The 22,611-nt window shown below is 35.2% G+C and overlaps 1 protein-coding gene across 2 annotated transcripts in view; it reads left to right on the top strand.

The window, feature by feature from the left end:
• AP3B1 (adaptor related protein complex 3 subunit beta 1) overlaps window positions 1-22,611 on the top strand; it is a 262,282-nt gene that overhangs the window by 95,572 nt on the left and 144,099 nt on the right. For both annotated transcript variants that reach the window (XM_053664477.1, XM_053664478.1), the window contains 5 exons: window positions 1,610-1,756; window positions 5,380-5,477; window positions 10,275-10,329; window positions 10,418-10,489; window positions 21,374-21,436. In XM_053664477.1, the coding sequence (XP_053520452.1) occupies window positions 1,610-1,756; window positions 5,380-5,477; window positions 10,275-10,329; window positions 10,418-10,489; window positions 21,374-21,436 (435 nt within the window). The remainder of the gene's footprint in view (window positions 1-1,609; window positions 1,757-5,379; window positions 5,478-10,274; window positions 10,330-10,417; window positions 10,490-21,373; window positions 21,437-22,611) is intronic.

Here is a 22,611-nt window from a genome sequence, read left to right as displayed (position 1 = left end):
TTGGGCGCCACTTGCTCCGGCCCGCGGAGCAATCAACTGGGGCTCAACCACCTACCTAGAACAAATGAGTTGGGGGGACAAGAGGCGCGAAGAATGGCAGCAAGACAAAAGATTCTGATCAAGCTGCAAACTTTATTTTTCTGAACTGGGTATATATATGGGGGGGGAGAGGAAGGAGATTAGGTTGCTTGCTATTGGCTAGCTTGAGACAAAGAAGGGCCCACTTATTGATTACTTGGGTGCAACTGGTACTCGTGGACACCTCATGTGCCTGTAGCTGATTGGCTTGTGGAGTGCATGCACGCCTCATGTACCTGTAGCCAATTGGCTCGTGGAGCGCACAGGTTCCTGTAATCAATGCAATGTTTTTAGCTAGAAGCCAGGTGTAAGGTTCCCAACACTCTTAACTGGCAGCATCGGCAGCATCATCTGCTTGGTCATCCAAGCTGGAAATGGGGGCATCCTTTCAAGTGCCCCCATCTCATTTGTCGTGTTCAGTCACTGCATCCTGTTGACTTCCACTTCTAAGTAGTTCATGAATCTGCTGCCCTACATTTTTCTCTGGTGCTTGGGGGGAAGTGAAATCCTCTGTCCTACTCTGCCGCCATCTTCCTCCAACCCCCTACATTTTCCATCCTTATTACTAACTACCTAACCTCATCCTCTCATGTAATTTCTGTCATGATGCTCTCAGATGTTTCCTGTCTTTAGTTTTCAGAAGTTTGACTTAAATTGTGTCTTTACTGAATTTCTTTGAGTTTATCCTGTTTAGGGCTTATTTGGCTTATACAATCTGTAGTTTATGTTTTTTGCCAAATTTAGGACTTTCTTAGCCAATATAACTTTCAATCCCAGCCTCTTTCTTCTTTCTGGCAGGATTCATATGACAGAAAATGTTACTTGTTTTGTGTGTTCCTCAGGTCCCTGAGTTCTGCTTTGGGGGGATTTTGTTTTCCTTGTCCTCGGTCTGTTTTTTCTCTGTTATTCAAGTTAGGATATTATTATTTTTGTATTTTTTGTTTGTTTATTTTTAGTACTAGATGCCTTTAGATTGATATTACTGACAAAGATAATAAAGAATTCAGATAAAAAGGATAACAACAAAAACAAATCAGCTGTTAAGGATATACATGAAGCTCAAACCGAGTCTTTCTTGACAATGTAGGGGCCTACTTAATCACTAGTGTTTAACTTGTCAAGCTTTATTATGACTTCCTTTATGTGTATTGCAGTTCAAAAAATTCTCCTCTTTTCTCTGACCCTTTGATCCAATTACAGAGTGATTGGTAATTTAAACAAACAGTTTTCAGGTTTTAGGTAGTCTTATGTGATGGGCTTTGTTAGAATCTAATGGGGATTTAATATTTTCAGAGTTTCCCTGTGTAATATGAAAGAAGTATTATCGGTAGCACTAAAGAACAGTTACTGTGTTATAAAATACAGAAAAAACAAGGCCTTACTTCGTGTGAGTAGCAAGTATTTTGAAATTGCCTCAATAGTTGTGTGATAAAATGATCATTATTGTAGATGTTTCAAGAAGTTTTCTTTGTGTAGTATTTGTGCTGTTCAAGGTCTGAACTAAACATGGGATTGGATCTGTTTCCTGTAGGATGATGGTCTGGAGGACAATGAAAAGAATTTCTATGAGTCTGATGAAGAAAAGGCCGACAAAAGGAAGAGGACTTACGCTATGGACCCAGACCACAGACTTCTAATCCGGAATACAAAACCTTTGCTGCAGAGCAGAAATGCAGCGGTATGTTCAACTCCTTATGGGAAGTAATTCTCACAGATTTCTTTTTAAAAGCCATGGTTACAAGTATGTAAGTGTAGTAAACAAGTCTTTATATTTGGGTGTGTAGTGGATCATTTGTTTGTTTCTTTATATAACAGTCAGATTTTGGTGAGATTATTTAGTTTGGTAGTTGTATGCCCACTGGATGGATTTACGTTTTTGTGGTTTTGTTGATTGGATTTTTCCTAAGATATGAGCTCAAGATGTTTCTGAGCTGATTGGAAGACTGTGTACATTTCTCTGTTGTTAGTTTGTAGTTGGGGTACTTAATCTGGTATTAGTTCATATTTTTATTTACCTGATAAAAGCACCTATTGTAATGCCTCAAACATAGTAAATTTTAGCTGGTAGCAATAACTATTAAAAACCATCTATATTTAGATCCTAGTTTTTTTTTATTTTGTTTTAACTTTTTTATTTGAAATAAACCTTTATTTTTTAAATATATGTGCACAATAGGATATTAAAAAAACATTTACTAGCAAAACTAAATTGAAACATATTTCTATCATTCAGAAATCACTGTTACAGTATCTTAATACATTTTTTCTTCCAAATCTTTTTTCTGCGTAAGTATACATATATTCCCATGTGTGTATGTCTGTACATACATGTTTTTTAAACCAAGATAGAAATCATACTGTATGTAGTATTTTTAACTTGCTTATTTTCTAGTCAGTTCTTTCCACCTTTCTATTTCAATAAAATTTCATCTCATCTATTTTATTAAATTTCATCTAAAATTTAATACTAATTTATCTTAAATTATCTTTGTAAGTGGTTCATCCAAACCAGTGTCTACTGCATTTCATCTGCTTGTTATCTCCATTAAACCTCTTAAGTCTGGCAGAGTGTTCTGTGTTTATCTGGTTGATTCCTTTAGAGAGTGCCATTTAAGTTTTTCTTCTATAATTTGAATTCCCTGTTAACTGGAAGTTATATGTAAAGGCTCGATGGGTTCAAGTTAAACATTTTATTAATTTTTTAAATTAAACATATTCTTAATGATTTTCTTCAATTAGAAAAAACTTTGAAAATGAGGAATTTTACTTGAATTAGTTTGTTTTCTGATACTTGAAAATTTAGAGCATAGTGCTTTGTATATATTTGTTAGACATTCGGAGAAGTTTTTATCTTTTACCTAGTAATTTAGTTTTTAAATCATCATTAAGTAACTATGAACAGTAATAAGAAAAGTATTATTTACTACTAATGTTGAAAGTTTGCTTATATTTTAATGTGCCCTTGCTTGGCTAGATGGTTGTTAAGTGGCTGTTAATTGCCACCTAAAACTCTGCTTTATAAGTGATTTAGTATTTTTTAAAATATATTTTATTGATTATGCTATTACAGTTGTCCCATTTTCCCCCCTTTCATTCCCCTCCACCCTGCACACCCTCTCCCACCCCCATTCCTCCCCTTTAGTTCATGTCCATGTGTCTTAAGTTCTTTAGCTTTTACATTTCCCATACTATTCTTGCCCTCCGCCTATTTTCTGTCTGCCATCTGTGCTACTTATTCTCTGTACCTTTCCTCTCCTCCTCCCACTCCCCTGTTGCTACCCTTCCATGTGATCTCCATTTCTGTGGTTCTGTTCCTGTTCTAATTGTTTCCTTAGTTTGTTTTCATTTTAGGTGTGGTTGTGAATAATTGTGAGTTTGCTGTCATTTTACTATACATTTTTTTTAATCTTCTTTTTCTTAGATAAGTCCTTTTAACATTTCATAAAATAAGGGCTTGGTGATGATGAACTCCTTGAACTTGACCTTATCTGAGAAGTACTTTGTCTTTCCATTCTAAATGAAATCTTTGCTGGATAGAGCAATCTTAGATGTAGGTCCTTGCCATTATGACTTAGAATACTTCTTTGCAGCCCCTTCTTGCCTGTAAAGTCTCTTTTGAGCAATCAGCTGACAGTCTGATGAGAAGTCCTTTGTAGGCAACTGTCTCCTTATCTCTTGCTGCTTCTAGGATTCTCTCCTTCGTTTTAATCTTGGCTAATGTAATGATGATGTGCCTTGGTGTGTTCCTCTTTGGGTCCAACTTCTCTGGGACTCTCTAAGCTTCCTGGACTTCCTGAAAGTCTGTTTCCTTTGCTAGATTGGGGAAGTTCTCCTATATTATTTGTTCAAATAACTTTTCCACTTGTTGCTGTTCCCCTTCCCCTTCTGGTACCCCTATAATTCAGATGTTGGAATGTTTAAAGATGTCCTGGGGGTTTCTAAGACTCTCCTCATTTAAAAAAATTCTTGTTTCTTCATTCCGTTCTGGTTGAATGTTTCTTTCTTCCTTCTGGTCCACTCCATTGATTTGAGTCCCAGTGTTCTTCCCATCACTATTGGTTCCCTGTGCATTTCCCTTCATTTCACTTAGTGTAGCCTTCATTTGTACATCTAATTTGTGGCTAAAATTAACCAGTTCTGTGAGCATCCTGTAAGACCCTTGTCATATATTTCTTAGAGCTCTGTAAACCAGCTAGAAGTAAAGTAGTATTAACCTATCTTCTGAGCCAAATATAAGATGATGGGACTTCTCTGTAGCTCTGTTTTGTAGTTGTCACATGTTAATGTGAATATGTTCAGTAAATGGGAAGTTTGGATTTGATCTCTGGATCTAAGTGGAAAGGCATGTAGGGGAAACAGAATTCTCATATTTTATGAGAAATTATGATCACCCTTATAATGAGTGTGAACCAAAGACTTTGTAAGGTTCTGCATTTTTGTAACCAAAATCATTTAAAATGCTACTATTTGAGAGGAATTGTTTTAATTATAACTAAAATGTACTGATTTAAAAAAATTCAGCTTCCTTATTACTGTTATCTTTAAGTGTCTGACTTCATTTGGAAAGGCATGTTTATGATTCTTTATTAAAATATTCCCAGTATCAGAACAGCAGCAGCATTGCTAGGAAGACTGGGATTTACAGTATCATGTCAAGCTTTGCTGTATATTGGCTTTCAGGTCTTAGGTTGTTCATTTAACATCTGTTTTCTTTTTTGAGGATTACTAGCTTTCTTTTCTGTGGTTGCAATAAACAAATTACCACAAACTAGGTGGATTAAAAGACAGAATTTATTTTCTCATATTTCAGGAGGCCAGAAGTCAAAATCTAGGTGTCAGTAGAGTTGGTTCCTTCTAGAGGCTCCGAGGGTGAAACAGACTTTTGCTAGCTTATTGTGGGTGCCAACAATTCTTGGCATCCTTAAGTGGCTTATCATGCTGTGTCTGCCTCCATTGTCAAATTGCCTTCTCTGTGTCTTGGTGTGTCTTTATTCTGTCACTCATAAGGACATTTTCATTGGATTTAGGACCCACTCTAATTCAGTATGACCTTGTCCTGATCGTTACATTAATATAACATCTACAAAGAGCTTATTTCCAAATAAGGTCACATTTGAGGGTGGACATAAATTCTTGGCAGCAGTGGTGGAGGGGAGCACTAATCACCTGCTATAAAGAGTAACAACATATTTGTCTTTATTTTGTAGGAATTTCATAGGTGTTAAATAATATTTAAGAATGTTCTTAGGAACTGTGCTCCATTGTTCATAGTTCTGACTGTTTTCATGTTTTATCTTTTAGGTGGTTATGGCAGTTGCTCAGCTGTATTGGCACATAGCACCGAAATCTGAAGCTGGCATTATTTCTAAATCACTAGTGCGTTTACTTCGCAGCAATAGGTAGGACGTGGTTTTATGTATCTTTTCTTTTGTATTTCTTCAGAAGGAATGTTTGAAGACATATAATGTGTCTTTTAAGCATTTACGTAGCTCTGATTGTATTTTATCAATAAGATTTGACACTAAAAAGGATCATTATAAAAGATTTTATATAATTTATCACAGAGTTGTGATAAATATTTAAGTTTTTAAATGTCAAGCCCAAATTGCCTAAAGAGTTTAAAAAAAACTTTTGGCATATAATACATACTGTCACCAGTAACCTAGTATTTGTGTTTGATATTTCTAGGTTTGACAATAACGTTTGGAAGTTCTAGTAAATCTGGAATCACTGAAAACTATACTAATGTATTATCATATTGACTGAGTGTAACTACAGCTATATTTCATTTTATTTTAATTTTTAAAAATTATTTTATTGTTCAATTACAGTTGTCTGCATTTTCTCCCCAACCCCAGCCAAACCCACGTCCCTCCCTCGCTTCTACCCTCTCCCTTGATTTGTCCATGTGTCCTTTATAATAGTTCCCGAAAAGCCTTCCCTCATTGTCCCCTCTTCCCTCCCCTCCCCCTTGGTTATTGTTAGATTGTTCTTAATTTCAGTATCTCTGGTTATATTTTGGTTGCTTTTTTCTTTTGTTGATTATGTTCCAGTTAAAGGTGAGATCATATGGTGTTTATCTCTCACTGCCTGGCTTATTTTACTTAGCATAATGCTCTCCAGTTCCATCATGCTGTCGGGAAGGGTAGGAGTACCTTCCTTCTTGCTGCATAGTATTCCATTGTGTAATTGTACCATAGTTTTTTGATCCATTCATTTACTGATGGACACTTAGGTTGCTTCCAGCACTTGGCTACTGTAAATTGTGTTGCTGTGAACATTGGGGTGCATAGGTTCTTTTGGATTGGTGTTTCAGTGTTCTTAGGATATAATCCCAGCAGTGGAATTGCTGGGTCAAAAGGCAACCATTTTTAGTTTTCTGAAAAAATTCCATACTGTTTTCCACGGTGGCTGCACCAGTCTGCATTCCCACGAAAAGTGCAGTAGGTTTCCCTTTTCTCCATATCTCCTCTAACACTTGTTCGTCACTTTGTTTATGATGGCCATTCTCACTAGTGTTAAGTGGTATCTCATTGTGGTTTTAATCTGCATCTCTTTGATAATTAATGATGCTGAGCATCTTTTCATATGCCTCTGGGCTCTCTGTATGTCCTCTTTGGAGAAGTATCTGTTCAAGTCTTTTGACCACTTTTTAATTCAGTTTTTTTGTCTTCCTGGAGTGGAGTCGTGTGAGTTCTTTATATATTTTGGAGATCCAACCTGTGTGTCTGAGGTATCATTGGCAAATATGTTTTCCCATCTAGTTGGTTCTCTTTTCATTTTAATGCTGTTTTCTTTAACCATGCAGGAGCTTTTTAATTTGATGAGATCCCATTTGTTTATTCTTTCCTTTATGTCCCTTGCTCTAGGGGACATGTCAGTGAAGATATTGCTGCATGGAACGTCTGAGACTTTTCTGCTGACGTTTTCCTCTAGGACTTTTATGGTGCCACAACTTATATTTAAGTCTTTTATCCACCTTGAATTTATTTTTGTGTATGGTGTAAGTTGGTGATTGAGTTTTATTTTTTTGCATGTAGCTGTCCAGATCTCCTAACACCATTTGTTGAAGATGCTATTTTTATTCCATTTTGTGCTTCTTTCCCATTTGTCAAATATTAATTTGACTATAAAGATGGGTTAATTTGTGGGCTTTGTATTCTGTTCTCTTGGTATATGTGTCTGTTCTTATTCCAGTACCAGGCTGTTTGGATTACAGTAGCCTTTGTAATACAGTTTGGTATCAGGTATTGTGATCCCTCCTACTTTGTTCTTCTTTCTTAAAATTGCTGTAGCTATTTGGGGTTGTTTATAGTTCCATATAAATTTCTGAAGTGTTCTATATCTGTGAAATATGTCATTGGTACTTTGATATTGCATTGAATCTATAAATTGTTTGGGTAGTATGGACATTTTGATGATGTTAATTCTTCGAATCAGTGGACATGGCACATAGTTCCATTTGTTTGTGTCTTCCTTAATTTCTTTCTTCAGTGTTGTATGGTTCTCCACATACAGGTCTTTTACCTCCTTGGTTAGGTTTATTCCTAGGTACTTTATTTTTCTTGTTGCTATATCATATGGGTTTTTTTTCTGATTTTTGTTTCTCATATTTCATTGTTAGTGTACAAAAATGCCTTTGATTTCTGAATATTGACTTTGTATCCTGCTGTTTTGCCAAATTCACTTATTAGGTCAACTAGTTTTCTGGTGGAGACTATAGGATTTTCTATGTATACTATCATGTCATCTGCAAACAATGACAGTTTTGCTTTCTTCTTTCCAATTTGGATGCCTTTTATTTTTTTTTATGTCTGATTGCTGTGGCTAGAACTTACAATACTGTGTTGAATAGAAGTGGTGAAAGCAGGCATCCTTGTCTTATTCCTGATCTCAGTGGGAAAGATTTTAGTTTTTCCCCATTGAATGTGATGTTGGCTGTAGGTCTGTCATATATGGCCTTTATTATGTTGAGGAATGCTCCCTCTATTCCCACTTTGCTGAGTGTTTTTATCGTAAATAGGTGCAGTACCTTATCAAATGCTTTTTTCGCATCTATCGATATTATCGTGATTCATCTTTCGTTCTGTTTATGTGATGTATTACGTTTATTGATTTTCAAATATTGTACCATCCTTGCATCCCTGGGATGAATCCCACTTGGTCATGGTGTATGATCTTTTTAATGTATTGCTGGATGTGGTTCGCCAATATTTGGTTGAGGATTTTAACCTCTGTTTATCAGTGATATTGGCCTGAAGTTTTCTTTCTTTGTTATGTCTTTATCTGGTTTGGGGATTAGGATGATACTGGCTTCATAAAAAGAGTTTGGGTGTCTTTCATCTTTTTTAGATTTTTTGGAATAATCTGTCAAGGGTAGGGATTAGTTTTTCCTTAAATGCTTTGTAGAATTCTCCTGTTAAACTGTCTGGTCCAGGGCTTTTGTGTGTTGGAAGCTTTTTGATTACTGCTGTTAATTTCATCAGCTGTTAATTGGTCTGTTCAGGCTTTCTGCTTCATTCAGTTTTGGAAGACTATATTTTTCCAGAAGTCTAGAAATATAGTCTTTCTATAGTCTAGAAATATAGTCTTCTTGTCCATTTCACCTAGGTTTTCAGATTTCTTGGCATATAGTTCTTCATAGTAATTTCTTATAATCCTTTGTATATTTCATTTTATATAAAGCAGTACCTATGCTAAATGACATAGATTATGAAAGAATTGCTACTTCCTGTAAACTTGCAATATCTAATTATTGTAGTACTCTATTTTTATTGAGTTTTTTATTTATATATATTTATTTTTATTTTGGTATAGTTGGTATACAATGTTATATTAGTTTCAGGTATACAATATATTGATTCAACATTTACAATACCTTTAAGTGTGACCACCGACTTGGTCTAGTCATTATCTGCCAATATCGTTTTCTCTATTTAAAAAGAGAACTATGTTCTTAGTAGCTGCTAATTTTAAAGAAATGCCTACTCCTTTTGTTTCCTGTAGATAGGAATGTAGATAGATAGCAAGAGTACCTTTCCTTTTCATTTTACCTCATAGTAATTCAGCAGTTTAGGTACACAATTCAGAAAACTTTTATTAAGTTTCTGGGACATGTACTTTCAAAGTTTAAGATCAGTTTTTCTGTCCTTTGTTCTTTTTTTGTGTGTATGCATATTTAACAACACCATTGTTTGTGTTATTTAGCTTACCCTGGATATTTTGTAATAATTAGTTATTTTAAATTGAAATTTTTTTCATTGAGTGTTTCCCCTAATAGTGTTGTGGGGAAGAGATACATATTATTTTTGTCCTTACCTTGAATTTAGTGCCAGAACTTTTGGCTTAGACAGGCTTTTGCCATTCCTTAATAATATAATACTTCTTTTGGGTTTCTGTCCCTTTCTCAGGATTTACACATAGTCATTCCTTTTCCTTTTATCAGTTCAATAGTTTCTGTTTTCTAGAACTAGTTAAGAGATTATCAGAAGCGCCAGGAATGCATCTTTCATGTGAAGCCTTGTAGCAGATTCAGTTTTCCCTTCATTTCTTAGATATTTTGGATGTAAAAAATAACATGACTGTTTATTTTTATTTTTTAAACATTGTATTTATTTATCTTTAGAGGGGAAGGGAAGGAGAGAGGGAGAGAAATATCAGTATATGATTGCCTCTTGTGCATCCCCTGCTGGGAACTGGCCTGCAACCCAGGCATGTGCCCTGACTGGGAATCGAACCACAGTTGTTTGGTTTGCAGGTCTGCACTCAGTCCACTGAGCTACACCAGCCAGGGCAACATGCCTGTTTTTTAATCTGCCTTTCACTGGGGAGTATTGAATGACACAATAAGCCTTCTAATCAAGACTTTATATGAACTTTTCAGGCACATTTATGTCATAAGGCTTAAGAACATCTTCCTTGCATGGGTTCAGAGCAGCCACTGAATTGGCTTTACATGTTAGGAATACAGTGTTATAAAAAGGGTTCAACTGTTACTGATGGTGAAACAAATTTAATATATTAGTAATTTATAGGGAAATATAAAATGAGGCATAAATATCTAAAATTTACTAACAATTGTTCAATATTATATTTAAGAGTTCAATATGAAACTTATCACTAATTTTTTTTAAATGTACTGTTAAAGATATTTCATTGGAAAATATACCCAGTGTAAATTATCCTTTAATTTCCAGGGAGGTGCAGTATATTGTCCTACAGAATATAGCAACCATGTCAATTCAAAGAAAGGTAGGTACGTTGAGAATATATGATTTAAGAGAGAAATGAGTGCTTTAGTATCATTAAATGTATGTTTCTGTTTATCTTTGTTATCTAGGGTATGTTTGAACCTTATCTAAAGAGTTTCTACGTTAGGTCAACTGATCCAACTATGATCAAGACACTCAAGGTAGGTGCAGTTTTATTTTTCAGATACTCTAACATGTGTTTTCTTTGAAGATACTGCTATAGCTTCTAGTATTTGTAAAATGGAGATCTGCTTTAAAAACACACAGATACATTTAGGGATTTTCTTTATACTTTCTAAAATACATTATTGTATACTATTTACTGTGTTACATGCTAATAATACTAGGTTGGTTAAAAGTTCATTAGGTCTTTTTCCATAAGATGGCTATAATAGCAATTACTTGTCTTTAACTTCATTCGAAATAATTTTGTTAAATTTTTTTGGGACAGCTAACATTATCAGTGTGCATTAAAAAAAAACCATGGAAATTGGTTAACTTTTGTGTAGCCTTGTAATATTATAGATGGAAGAAAATACACAACATTTTCAGCATATTATGCTTTACTATTTCAAGGAAGCTAAAAATGCAACTAAAACACAAAAGGATTTATGCAGTTTCTGGAGAAGGTGCTGTGACTTATCAAATGTATCAAAAATGATTGGCAAAGTTTTTGTGCTGGACCTTTCTCAGTGGACAGTGCTTCATGGTCAGGTAGACCAGTTAAGTGATAGCAATCAAACAGAGACATTGATTGAGAACAATCAACATTATATTATGCGGGAGATGGCCAACATACTCAAAATATCCAAATCAATAAAGTTATTGGTGAAAATGAAAAATATGTCTTTTGTTTTACAGAAAAACTAAACAGACTTTTTGGCCAACACAGTACAAAGTGAAAATTTGCTACCCAAACCTTGAATAACTCACAGTATACTAAAGGAGACAGATATATAAATAGATAATTTAACAGTCTGTGTTTTAAGTGATATTTCAGAGATGTGAATTGAATGTTGTTAAAAACATGAAAGTAGGGTTCATTCTCTGGGATAATTAGAAAAGATCTGTGAAAAAGATGATGTTTGACTGGATCTTAAAAGAATAATATATTTTTGAGAATTTTTGTTGTTGTTTGGTGGTTTAATTGCAGATTGTAGAGTTGGGAATAAGTGATAGGTAGGTGCAGTTTATGCTGACACGGGGATTATGAGTGTCGTGTTCAGGGAATGATAACTATGCTATAAAGTGTAGTTTGGCTATAGCACCATAATGATTAAAACAATGTGATAATAAGACAGAAAAATAAGACTGACCCAAGATGGTAGAGGAGTAAGTAGAAGCTATACTAACCTCCTCTGAGGACCAATCTAGAATTGCAACTAAATTGTAGAGAGATTATCCTGAAATACTATTCACTGGGACTCTAGCTGGAGAGTAGCCTCATAGTCCAGGACAGACAAAATAAACCACTTCACCACAACATGACTGGTAGGCAGTGTGGATGGAGAAGGTGTGAGAGAGCTGGCTGGGTCTCCACGGGTGGCAGCTGAAGTTGTAGAGGAAGTTTGGGGTTGGTGGCTCTGGGGAGAGAACTGAGGGAACAGCTGCCAGGATGCCTGTGCTGGGTCATCCCCCAAAATACAGAAGCCATCTTTCTCAGGCACAGCATTCCCCACAAAGTCACATCAGGCTGAATGGAAACAGTAGCCCCACCAGTAGGAATTACTCTGCCCCACCCTGTGGAGTTTAAGCCAGGCTGCTGAGTACAGCTTTAGGCTATATCAGTGATTAGTTTAATAACTGAAGTGGATCTCTGGGAGCTCAGAGACTTCAGCTGACCCTCCCCAGGCGTGGTCCCGGTAAAAGCTGATCTTGGTACATAGCTTGGTTTTTCTACACAAAACCAGGCCCAGCAGAGGGAGCCATACTCTGTGGATTGCTGCTTATAGCTTTAAACAAGTAGCCCAGAGCCAATCACAGTCAGCCTCTGATGAAGGCCTGCACCAGTCTTTGCAGATCTACCTGATACATACAAACAAATATAAAGAAGCAGACCCCAAATGAAAGAACAAGAGAATTCTCCAGTAGAACTAGATGAAATGGAGGCAAACAATTTATCAGATAGTTTAGAGTAATGATTATAAGGATACTCAAGAGCATGAAAAAAGACATATAAGCCATTAAAAAGGACCAATCAGAAGTAAAGAAGGCAATATCCAAAATAAATAATATGCTGGAAGGAATAAAGAGTAGGTTAGATGAGGCAGGGGATTGAATCATTAATTTGTTAGACAAGGTAGAAAAAAACACCCAGGAAGAACAGCAAAAAGAAAAATGAATTTAAAAAATAAGGAGAGTTTAAGAAACATTTTTTGACCACATGAAGCATAGCAACATCCACATCAGTGGAATACCAGACAGAAATAAGAGTGAGCAAGGTATCAAGAATCTACTTGAAGACGTAATGATTGAAAACAGCCCTAATCTTGGTGAAGGGAAAAGACACAAGTCCAGGAAGCACAGACAATTCCAAAGAAGTTGGACACAAAGAGGCCTACACCAAGACATGTCATAATTAAAATGGCAGCTTTAAGACACGGAGAGAATCCTTAGAGCCCAAAGAGAAAAGCAGGTAGTTACCTACCAGGGAGCATCAATTAGACTGTCATTTGATTTCTCAACAGAAACATTTCAGGCCAGAAGGAAGTGGTGTGAAATATTCAAGGTGATGAAAAGCAAGGACCTACAACCAAGGCTACTTTACCCAACAAAGTTATCATTTAAAATTGAAGGAGAAATAAGGTTCCCAGAAAAGAAAAAGTTAAAGGAGTTTGTTAACACCAAACCAGTGCTGCAGCCAATGTTAAAGGATTTGCTTTAAGAGGAAGAAGAAGAAAAAGAGAGAGAAAAAAGGAAAGGAGTCTAACAATAAAACAGCAGTAAATACATATCTATCAATAATCAACTTAAGTGTAAATGGCTTAAATGCTCCAACCAAAAGACATAGGGGTAGCTGAATGGTTAAGAAAACAAGACCCATATATATGCTGTCTACAAGAGCCCCACCTCAGATCAAAAGGTACACACAGACTAAAAGTAAAGGGGTGGAAAAATATTCATGCAAATGGAAAGGGGAAAAAAGCTGGGGTACTAATAATTATATCCAACACAATAGACTTTAAAACCAAGGCTATACGAAGACAAAGAGGAACACTACATGATTATAAAGGGAGCAACCCAAGAAGATGCTATAACCTTCATAAACATTTACACACCCAACATAGGAGCACCTAAATATGTGAAGCAAATCTTGATGGACATAAAGGAAGAGAACCACAGAAATACAATCATAGTTGGGGATGTTAATACTAGATTGACTTCAGTGGATCTTCCCAGTAGAAAATCAACAAGGAGAAAGTGGCCTTTAAGAACACACTAGATCAAATGGATTTAATTGATATTGTTAGATCATTTCATCCCAAAGCAGCAGAATATACATACTTTTCAAGTGCACATGGAACTTCTTCCAGGATACACCATATGCTAGGACACAAAACAAGTCTTAATAAATTTAAGAAGATTGAAATTAATATCAGGCATTTTCTCTGACTGCAATGTTGTGAAACTAGAAATCAATCACAAAAACACTGAAAAGCATGCAAAGACATGGAATCTAAATAACATGTTCATAAGCAATGAATGGGTCAACAATGAGATCAAAGAAGAAATGAAAAGATACCTTGAAACAAATGAAAATAAGAACACAACAGCCCAAAATGTGTGGAACACTGGGAAAGTAGTCCTAAGAGGGAAATTCATAGCATTACAGGCCTAGCTCAAAAAAAAAAAAAAAAAAAAAAAAAGAAAAGAAAAAGCTCAAATAAACAATGAAATTTACATAAAAGGAACTTGAAAAAGTACAGCAAACAAAGCCCAAAGTGAGCAGGTAGGAAATAATAAAGATCAGAGGATAATTAACAGAATAGAATTTTAAAAAAGATACAAAATATCAATGACTGCAAGAGCCGGTTCTTTGAAAGGATGGATTGACAAGCCTTTAACCAGACTCCTCAAGAAAAAGAGGGGACCCACATAAATAAAATCAGAAATATAAGAGGATAAATAATAACTTATACCAAGGAACTACAAAGGACTATAAGAAAATATAAGCAACTATATGCCAACTAACTGGACAACCTGGACAAATGGGTAAATTCCTAGAAATATACAGTGTTGCAAAAAAATCAGGAGGATTCAAAGAATATGAATAAACAGATTACACCTAGTGAAATTGAAGCTGTGATTTAAAAAAACTGCCAACAAACAAAAACCCTGAACTGGATGACTTCACATAAAATTCACAGGTGAATTTTACTAAACATTCCACAAAGAACTAACACCTCTTTTCGTCAATTTCAAAAAAAAAAAAAATTCAAGAGGAGGGCAGTCTCCCAAATGCATTTCACGAGACCACCATTATCTTACTTCCAAAACCAGATAAAGACACTACAAAGAAAGAAAATTATAGGCCAATATCCATGAGGAATATAGACACTAAAATCCTCAACAAAGTATTAGCAAACTAAATACAGCAGTGCATCAAAAAGATCATACACCATGATCAAGTGGGATTTATTCTGTAAACACAAGGATGGGTCAGCATTTGGAAATTGATAATGTGATTCACCACATAAAGTGAAGGATAAAAGCCAAATATTCATATCAATAGATGAGAAAAAAGCATTTGATAAAATCCAGCATCCATTTATGATAAAACCTCTCAGCAAATGGAAAGACAGGGAACATACCTAAACATAATAAAAACCATATATGACAAACCCACTGCCAGCATCATACTCTATGGGCAAAAGCTATAAATGTTCCCCTTAGGATCATATCAATCAGACAAGAAGAATTAACAAGCATCCACATTGGAAAGAAAGGGGTAAAACTGTCTTTTTTTGCAGATAACATGATGCTGTGTAGTACATAGAGAACCCCAATGATTCCACCAAGAAACTACTAGAACTGATAAGTGAATTCAGCAAAGTAGCAGGATGCAAAACTAATATCCAAAAATCAGTTGCATTTCTATATGCCAATAACAAACTAACAGAAAGGGAAATTAAGAAAACAGTCCTGTTCACAATTGCTTCAAAAAGAATAAACTACCTAGGAATAAATCTAAGCAAGGATGTAAAAGACCTATACTTGGAAAATTATAAGACACTGAAGAAAGAAATTGAAGAAGATACAAATAAGTGGAAGCATACACAATGTTCATGGACAGGAAGAATTAACATCATTAAAATGTCTATACTACCCAAATCAATCTATAGATTCAATGTAATTACTATGGAGATTCCAATGATGTATTTCACAGAACTAGAACAAATATTTCAAAAATTTATATGGGACCACAAAAGGCCCCCATAGCAATAGCAATCCTGAGAAAGAAGAACAAGGTTGGAGGAATTGTGCTACCTAGTATCAGACTATAATGTAAGGCCATATAAGGCAATCAAAAGCATGCTACTGAAATAAAAACAGACACATTGATGAATGGAATAGAATAGATAGCCCAAAAATAAACCCACACCTTTATAGTTAATTAATATTTGATAGAGGAAGCATTAATATATGTCGTAGACCGCTCTGCCTGATTTTAGGAATTATATCTGTACCCCTTGTGGCTAAGGGCAAGAACAACCTTTGGAATGCCAGCCGCAGGAGACAAAGCTTGTCTCTGGTAGCAAACGCTGCCTCAGTTCCTCTCCCTGCCCCCAAAGCTCGGTCAGAAGTCAGTGATGGGTAAGACCTCTCACAGCAGGGGGGCAACCTAAGCTAGACTCTATCACTTGGGAGGCCTTCCTGGAAGGACTGGGGGGGGGCTGCAACAAAGGGCAATGGACTCTTGCCCCCAGCTTTGACAAAGCCCGAGTTCCCAAGTCCTCTGGGAGAAGCGCTTTTTGGCTCTAATCCCCTTAAGCCTGAATACCTGATGGGGAGAAGTGCAGCTCCTTGCCTTGCTAGAGCGTGTCCTGGGGAAAAATCTGGCACCGCAAAGACTTGATAAACCTGTGAAATCTGCTCTGCTAAGAGTGCTTTCATTCATATGATAAGGGTCCGAGAGGAAATGAGTATGTCTCCCAAAGTTTCTGCAACTCTCTTCCTGACAGACACTGACTCAGATCTCTTTGTAATGTTATCTACTGTTTGATCCTTGCCGTCCTGTATTCCTGTGTATTACAACCCAATAAAAGGCTATGGAAGAGGACGCTTGAGGCCTTTTTCTCCTTGGAGAAACTGGCCGCTGCTGGCCTTTTTCTCCCCTGAGAAACTGGCCACAGTCCACTCCTCCTCCCCAAGCAGATCTCATCTTGTCTCGGCCATATTTATTCATTCACGTGTGTCCGTGGCCCAGGGGGGGACTCGTGGAGAAGTTCCCCCACAAATATATAATGGGATAAAGATAGTTTATTTAATAAATGGTGCTGGGACATTGCCTTCCCCAAAGGTTACCCACATCTTGGTCAATTCTTTACTAGTTTCAGCATTACAGATTTTTGGCCAATAGTATTGTTTAAATTTTCTATCTCTTTAAAATTTTAGTTGGCTATATTAGGCTTTCTTTATGGTTTGTGCCTTTTGTTCAACATTTTTGTGATGGAGAAGATGAAAAATAACTATAACCATTGTAGGATATTTTTATTTGTATCCCAGTAGATGATAGTGACTTTCTCTCTATTTCTCCCCTCCCCCCACTAAAATGTTTACAGTTAGTACGATAAAACCAATGAGGAGGACATGATGGGTTTTTTACCTACTGGAATATATGTTCTGCATTTTAAGTATTTTTAAGAATTTGCCTTCTATGCAGAACCTTCTTAAGCCATATATTGAATACCCTTTAAAGGTAAAAAGCATTAAAGTCCTGTATTAATTCATTAAAAATATATATATATATCTAGTGTCCATCCATCAATACTAAGGGATTTGTAAACCTATACCTTTAGAAGGTGAAATTAGAAGATGAAACATTCTGCCATTAAATTTTTTACCAGGAGCTTTTAGTAACATGGGGAAGTGATTGATAGTTGTGACATGTGAAGTGGGTGAAAGGTGCAAACTTTTACATCTTGTGAAACCTCAACTCTGTTTCGGGGGAGAGGCATTTAAAAATAGGAAGAAATATGTCTAACATATAGTATGGGTTGTTGTAAAGTAAATATTATGTTGATATTTTTCTGATTCTTTGTTTCTGTGTTTTTCAAATATTCTGCATTGGACACATTCCATTGATAATTAGATAGTTGTATTTGATCATTTTTGTTTTTAAAGAATCTTCTTTAAAATAGAGGTGGGAAAGAATACAAAAATTTTCTTAATAAGCAAATAATATGTAGCTCTTTGTTTTTTATTTTTTCTTTACCTAACACTGCATTTGGGACATTTTGAAGAGAGATGAAGGTGATTAGTAAAAATAACTCACTGAGGCAATACCATTCACAGTCTCCAGTACAAGTTTCAGTGATTTTGATAGAATCCCCATCACTTGATATTTTACTACTTTTAAAGGATTCTTGAGCATAGATAATCTCCAATCAGGTGGTGATTTTTAACAGATACAAGCAAAATGCACTGAGAGCTAGAAGAAAAGTGGTTATTTGCAGCGGGACATTCAAGAAGACTCTGAATATGAGGTAGAGTAAACCAAACACTGGGTGGGAGACAGCCTGGGTTATAGACTGAAGTTAGCTATCAGTGTGTACAGCGTTTTGTTCTAATTTTCTAAGGTTTTGAGAACTGGAGAAAACCTCAGCTTCTCCAGTTCTCAAAACCTTTTTTAGCAATATACTTTTTTTTAATAAGCGATATTCGCAGAATCTGTAAAACAGAAACATAATATTAATGTTTTATCTCTGTGTATTTTCTCTAGTTTCCAATACTATTACTGGGTGAGAACAAGGGCAGTTTAGTTAAAATTAAATTTAATTAAAAATTTACATTGATTTAAAAGAATAAATAAATGGTGCTGGGAAAATTGGACAGGTACATGCAGAAAAATGAAACTAGACCACCTTCTGGAATCACACAAAAGAATAAATTCAAAATGGATTAAAGACTTAAATGTTTAACCTGAAACCATAAAAATTGGAGAGAAAACAAAGGCAGCAGAATCTTGGACATTGCTTGTAACAGCAGTATTTTATATATCTCCCCAAGCAAGGGGAACAGCAAAAGTAAACAGTTGGGACTAAATCAAACTACAGTGTTTTGCACAGACATTGCACAGCAAAGGAAAACATCAACAAAATAAAAAGAAAACCCACAGAATGGGAGGACATATTAACTGATGCATTTGTAAGGGGTAATATCCAAAGTTTATAAAGAACTTATAAAAAGTCAACACCAAAAAAAATCAACCCAATTAAAAAATGGGCAAAGGACCTGAATAGAACTTCTCCAAGGAGGATATTCAGATGACCATTAGACATATGAAAAGATGCTCAACATCAATCATCAGAGAGATACAAAGTAAAACCACAATGAGATATTACCTAACACCAGTTACAGTGGCTATTATCAATAAATCAACAAAAAACAAGTGATGGAGAGGATATGGAGAAAGGGAACCCATTTGTACTGCTGTAGGGAATGCAGATTGGTGCTGCCACTATGGAAATCAGTATGGTGATACCTCAAAAAATTAAAAGTAAATCTCTGCCTTTTGACACAGCAGTTCCACATCTGGGAATATATACAGTGTAACCCAAAACACTGATTCGAAAGAACATAAGCGCCTCTGTGGTCATGGCAGTGTTATTTACAATCACCAAGATATGGAAGCAGCCGAAGTATCCATCAGTAGATGAGTTGGTAAAACAACTATGGGACATTTATACAATGGAATACTACTTGGCCATAAAAAGAAGATAATTTTACCCTTCAGAACAGTATGTATGGACCTGGAGAACATTATGCTAAGTGAAATAAGCCAGTCAGAGAAAGACAAATACCATATGATTTCACTCATGTGTGGATCCTTATGAACAAACTAAGCTAAACAAGGAAAATAGAGACAGACTCATAGAGAAGAGAGAGGAGGATGACAGCTAAGTTCAGGGGGAGCTTAAAAGGTTGAGAGATTGGACAGAAAGGAAAAAAGACTCATCGACATGGACTACAGTTTGTTGATTTTGGGGGCAGGAGGGTATAGGAGGACTAAATGGTAGTGGAAAAATAAAATAAAAAATTAAATAACATTAAGAAATACAAATGTCAGTCCAAAAGTGTACACATGCATGTAGTCAAAAAGAATATACAGTGAAACCTTATCAGTAATTATTTTTTGGAGATAATGTGTCATGACTTTTTCTTTGTAGTATGATTTTTCTACTCTTAATTTGCATATTTCATGGCATTTTTTAAAGAAAATGAAAATTTAATATGATGAGAGCAACCCTGTTAGAAAAAAAGACAGAAAAATAAGTGGAATAGAATGCAAACCTGGAAATAGATCTATGTATATGAAAATGAAAAATACAATAATTAGAGGAAACATTATACAAGGGGGAAGGGTAGACTATAAATGTGGGGATGGTTACGCACATGGAAGCTGAGTTTAATCATAAGAAAATCCAAGACACACCCTAATGGAGGGATAATTTACAACATAATTGGCTTGTTACTACCAAAAGTGTCAAGCGGTGAAGTCAAAAGAAAGACTAAGAAACTTAGACTGAAGGAGACTAAAGAGACCACTAAATACAATGTGTGATATTGAACTGGATCTTTTTATTGTACATTATTGAGATAATTGGTGAAACTTAAGTGGGGAGTGAGTTACATAGATGTGATGTGTCAGTGGGAATTTCTTGTTTTTCTTGGTTGTACTTTGGTCTGTAGGACAATGTTTATGCTTGTAGCAGAGTCATAGAAGTATTTGAGGATGATGTGGTATCAGATTGGCAACTCTGGTCTCAAATGGTTCAGATCAAAAAGAGTTCTTTTTACCTTTTCTATATGTTTAGGTTGTTAAAAATTGTACATAAAATTTAAATGTCATCAAAGTAAAATGAAAAATCTAGCCATAATCTGGGAGAAAATATACCACTACATATATCTGAAAAATGACTAGTACCTAGAATATATGAAGAACTCCTACAATCTCTGCCTTTTAATTGGAATGTTTATTAGACTGTTACTTTTTAATGTAATTATTGGTATGAATGTTTATGTCTGTCTTGTCTTTTCTGTTTGTCGCATTTGTTCTCTGATCCGTTTTTCCTTTTCACGTTTTTCAGATTAATCGAATATTTTTATGAGTAAAAATAATTTTATTGAGCCTATTGGAAATGGGCTTTTAATTATATATTTCTTGTAACTATAACTCCAGAAGAATTAAAATGTCTGTAAGAATTTGGGAACACACTAAGATAATTAACTGCTGTCTGAAAAAGAGATTACATGGATGGCAATTGTTTTTTAACTTGATTAATAAAAGGAAAATGTCAAACTACCTTAAATTGTTTGCGTTAATTAGATATAAGTTGTAAAATTGAGATAAATAATTAGTGAAGATGAAGGATTCTCTTTTTAGTACAGTCATACCCTGGTACTAGTCAGCTTTGGAACTCATCAAACCCTGAGCTCGTCACATTTTGATAAGAAAAAATATTTTCAGCACTGGGCACTTGCTTGGGACTCACCACACTTACTAGACCTTACGTGAGTCACGGAGCCACCCAATAAGAGAAAATGCTTCATCATTCAGTACACATTGGTTTCGGTAGTCGGTAGTTGTCATAGTAACAGGTGTGGAGGTACCGTTGCAATTACTTTTTAAGCACTTGGTAAATATCTGTTCTCTGCATGTAGATGTCGGGAGACAACGTTCACCTGAGGGGTATATGCCACACAACATTTATAACTGATTTTTTTTCAAAAACAGAAATTACCTTTATATTAAATGTCTAGCCTTTATTAAATTCATCTATTTTTTGTTTTAAAATATTCACTTTCTTTTTTTTCTACTGTAGCTTGAAATTTTGACAAACTTGGCAAATGAAGCCAACATATCAACTCTTCTTCGAGAATTTCAGGTTTGTGTATAGTGCTAATTATACAATAACTTCTAACACATCTGTTTAAAGTTAAATGTTCGTCTTTCTGAACTTTGAAATATATAACTGTGTAAATAAAAAAGTCATTTGGGACAAGATTGACAACTAAGACATTCTCTGGTTTGATTCTGGTCAGGGTTGCAGGCCAGGTCACTGCTTGCGAGAGGCAATGAAAGGTGTTTCTCTTTTCCCTTTTTTCCTCTCTCCCTACAAATAAATAAATAAAATCATTAAAAAAAGGCATAAACATTGGATACAAATTTAAATTTTAAGGGTAATGGAATAGTAGTCCCTTTCATGGTTTCACAGAATTTGAAAGACAGCTGACCTCTTGTTTGAAATTAACTTACTGTAAGGATGCAGTCTCTTCGTTCTGTCATATTTGGTAGTCCTTTGGACTCATGAAGGTGATTGCTTATCTGATTGACCACTGTTTCAGAAATTCATTGTCCTCATACCTTCATGTATTCCTTTAAAAAAAAAGAGTGGTTTAAAATTGCCCCTGTTGTTTTTTAAATTGTTTTTGTTTTGTTGTAATTTCTAAACCATATATGCTGATGGATGAGATGCTTTCCAGCTATATACATTCCCAAAATGTTTTTTAAAAATGACCTCATGGATGTTATACCCTTTCTGATCAAAGAGTGAGCCCCGAAGACTTAGTGGGGGAGCACAGCAGTAGAAAAACTCATATTAATGAGTTTTATGATTCATCAGCAGTTATCTGAACAGAAGTCAACAAAAAATTTCTTAACATGCTACATACTAATCACAGTTTTTCTCAATTCCTAGCTTTTGAAGATCTAATTTATTTTGTTTCTGTAATCTTTTAATATACCTATATTAAATTTTTGTAGCTATGTAGATGTATTCATTTTTGATGATATGATCTTATCTTTTAATAGGAATAATAGAATATTATACCATGTCCATGATTTATAATTTCATAACTGGATTACTAGACTTTCATGCGGTATTATTTTTCTAGTAAAATTTCTTGTAAAATTAGAATGTCTTGGATACTCACTCACCTTATATTTACTCACCTTATATTTACTTGTGATACAGTATCACAAGTTCTCATCCAGTAATTTGTAGCTATAGAACATTGCTTGAATTTATCCTTCACTTTATTCGTTTTTAAGTTTTTAAAG

The sequence above is a fragment of the Artibeus jamaicensis genome, unplaced genomic scaffold (genome assembly GCF_021234435.1).
Source record: "Artibeus jamaicensis isolate MK-2021 breed Jamaican fruit bat unplaced genomic scaffold, CSHL_Jam_final contig_373, whole genome shotgun sequence".
In the NCBI taxonomy this organism is placed as follows: domain Eukaryota; kingdom Metazoa; phylum Chordata; class Mammalia; order Chiroptera; family Phyllostomidae; genus Artibeus; species Artibeus jamaicensis.
Note: the sequence above shows the minus strand (reverse complement) of the source record. Positions and strands in the feature narration are given on the sequence as shown.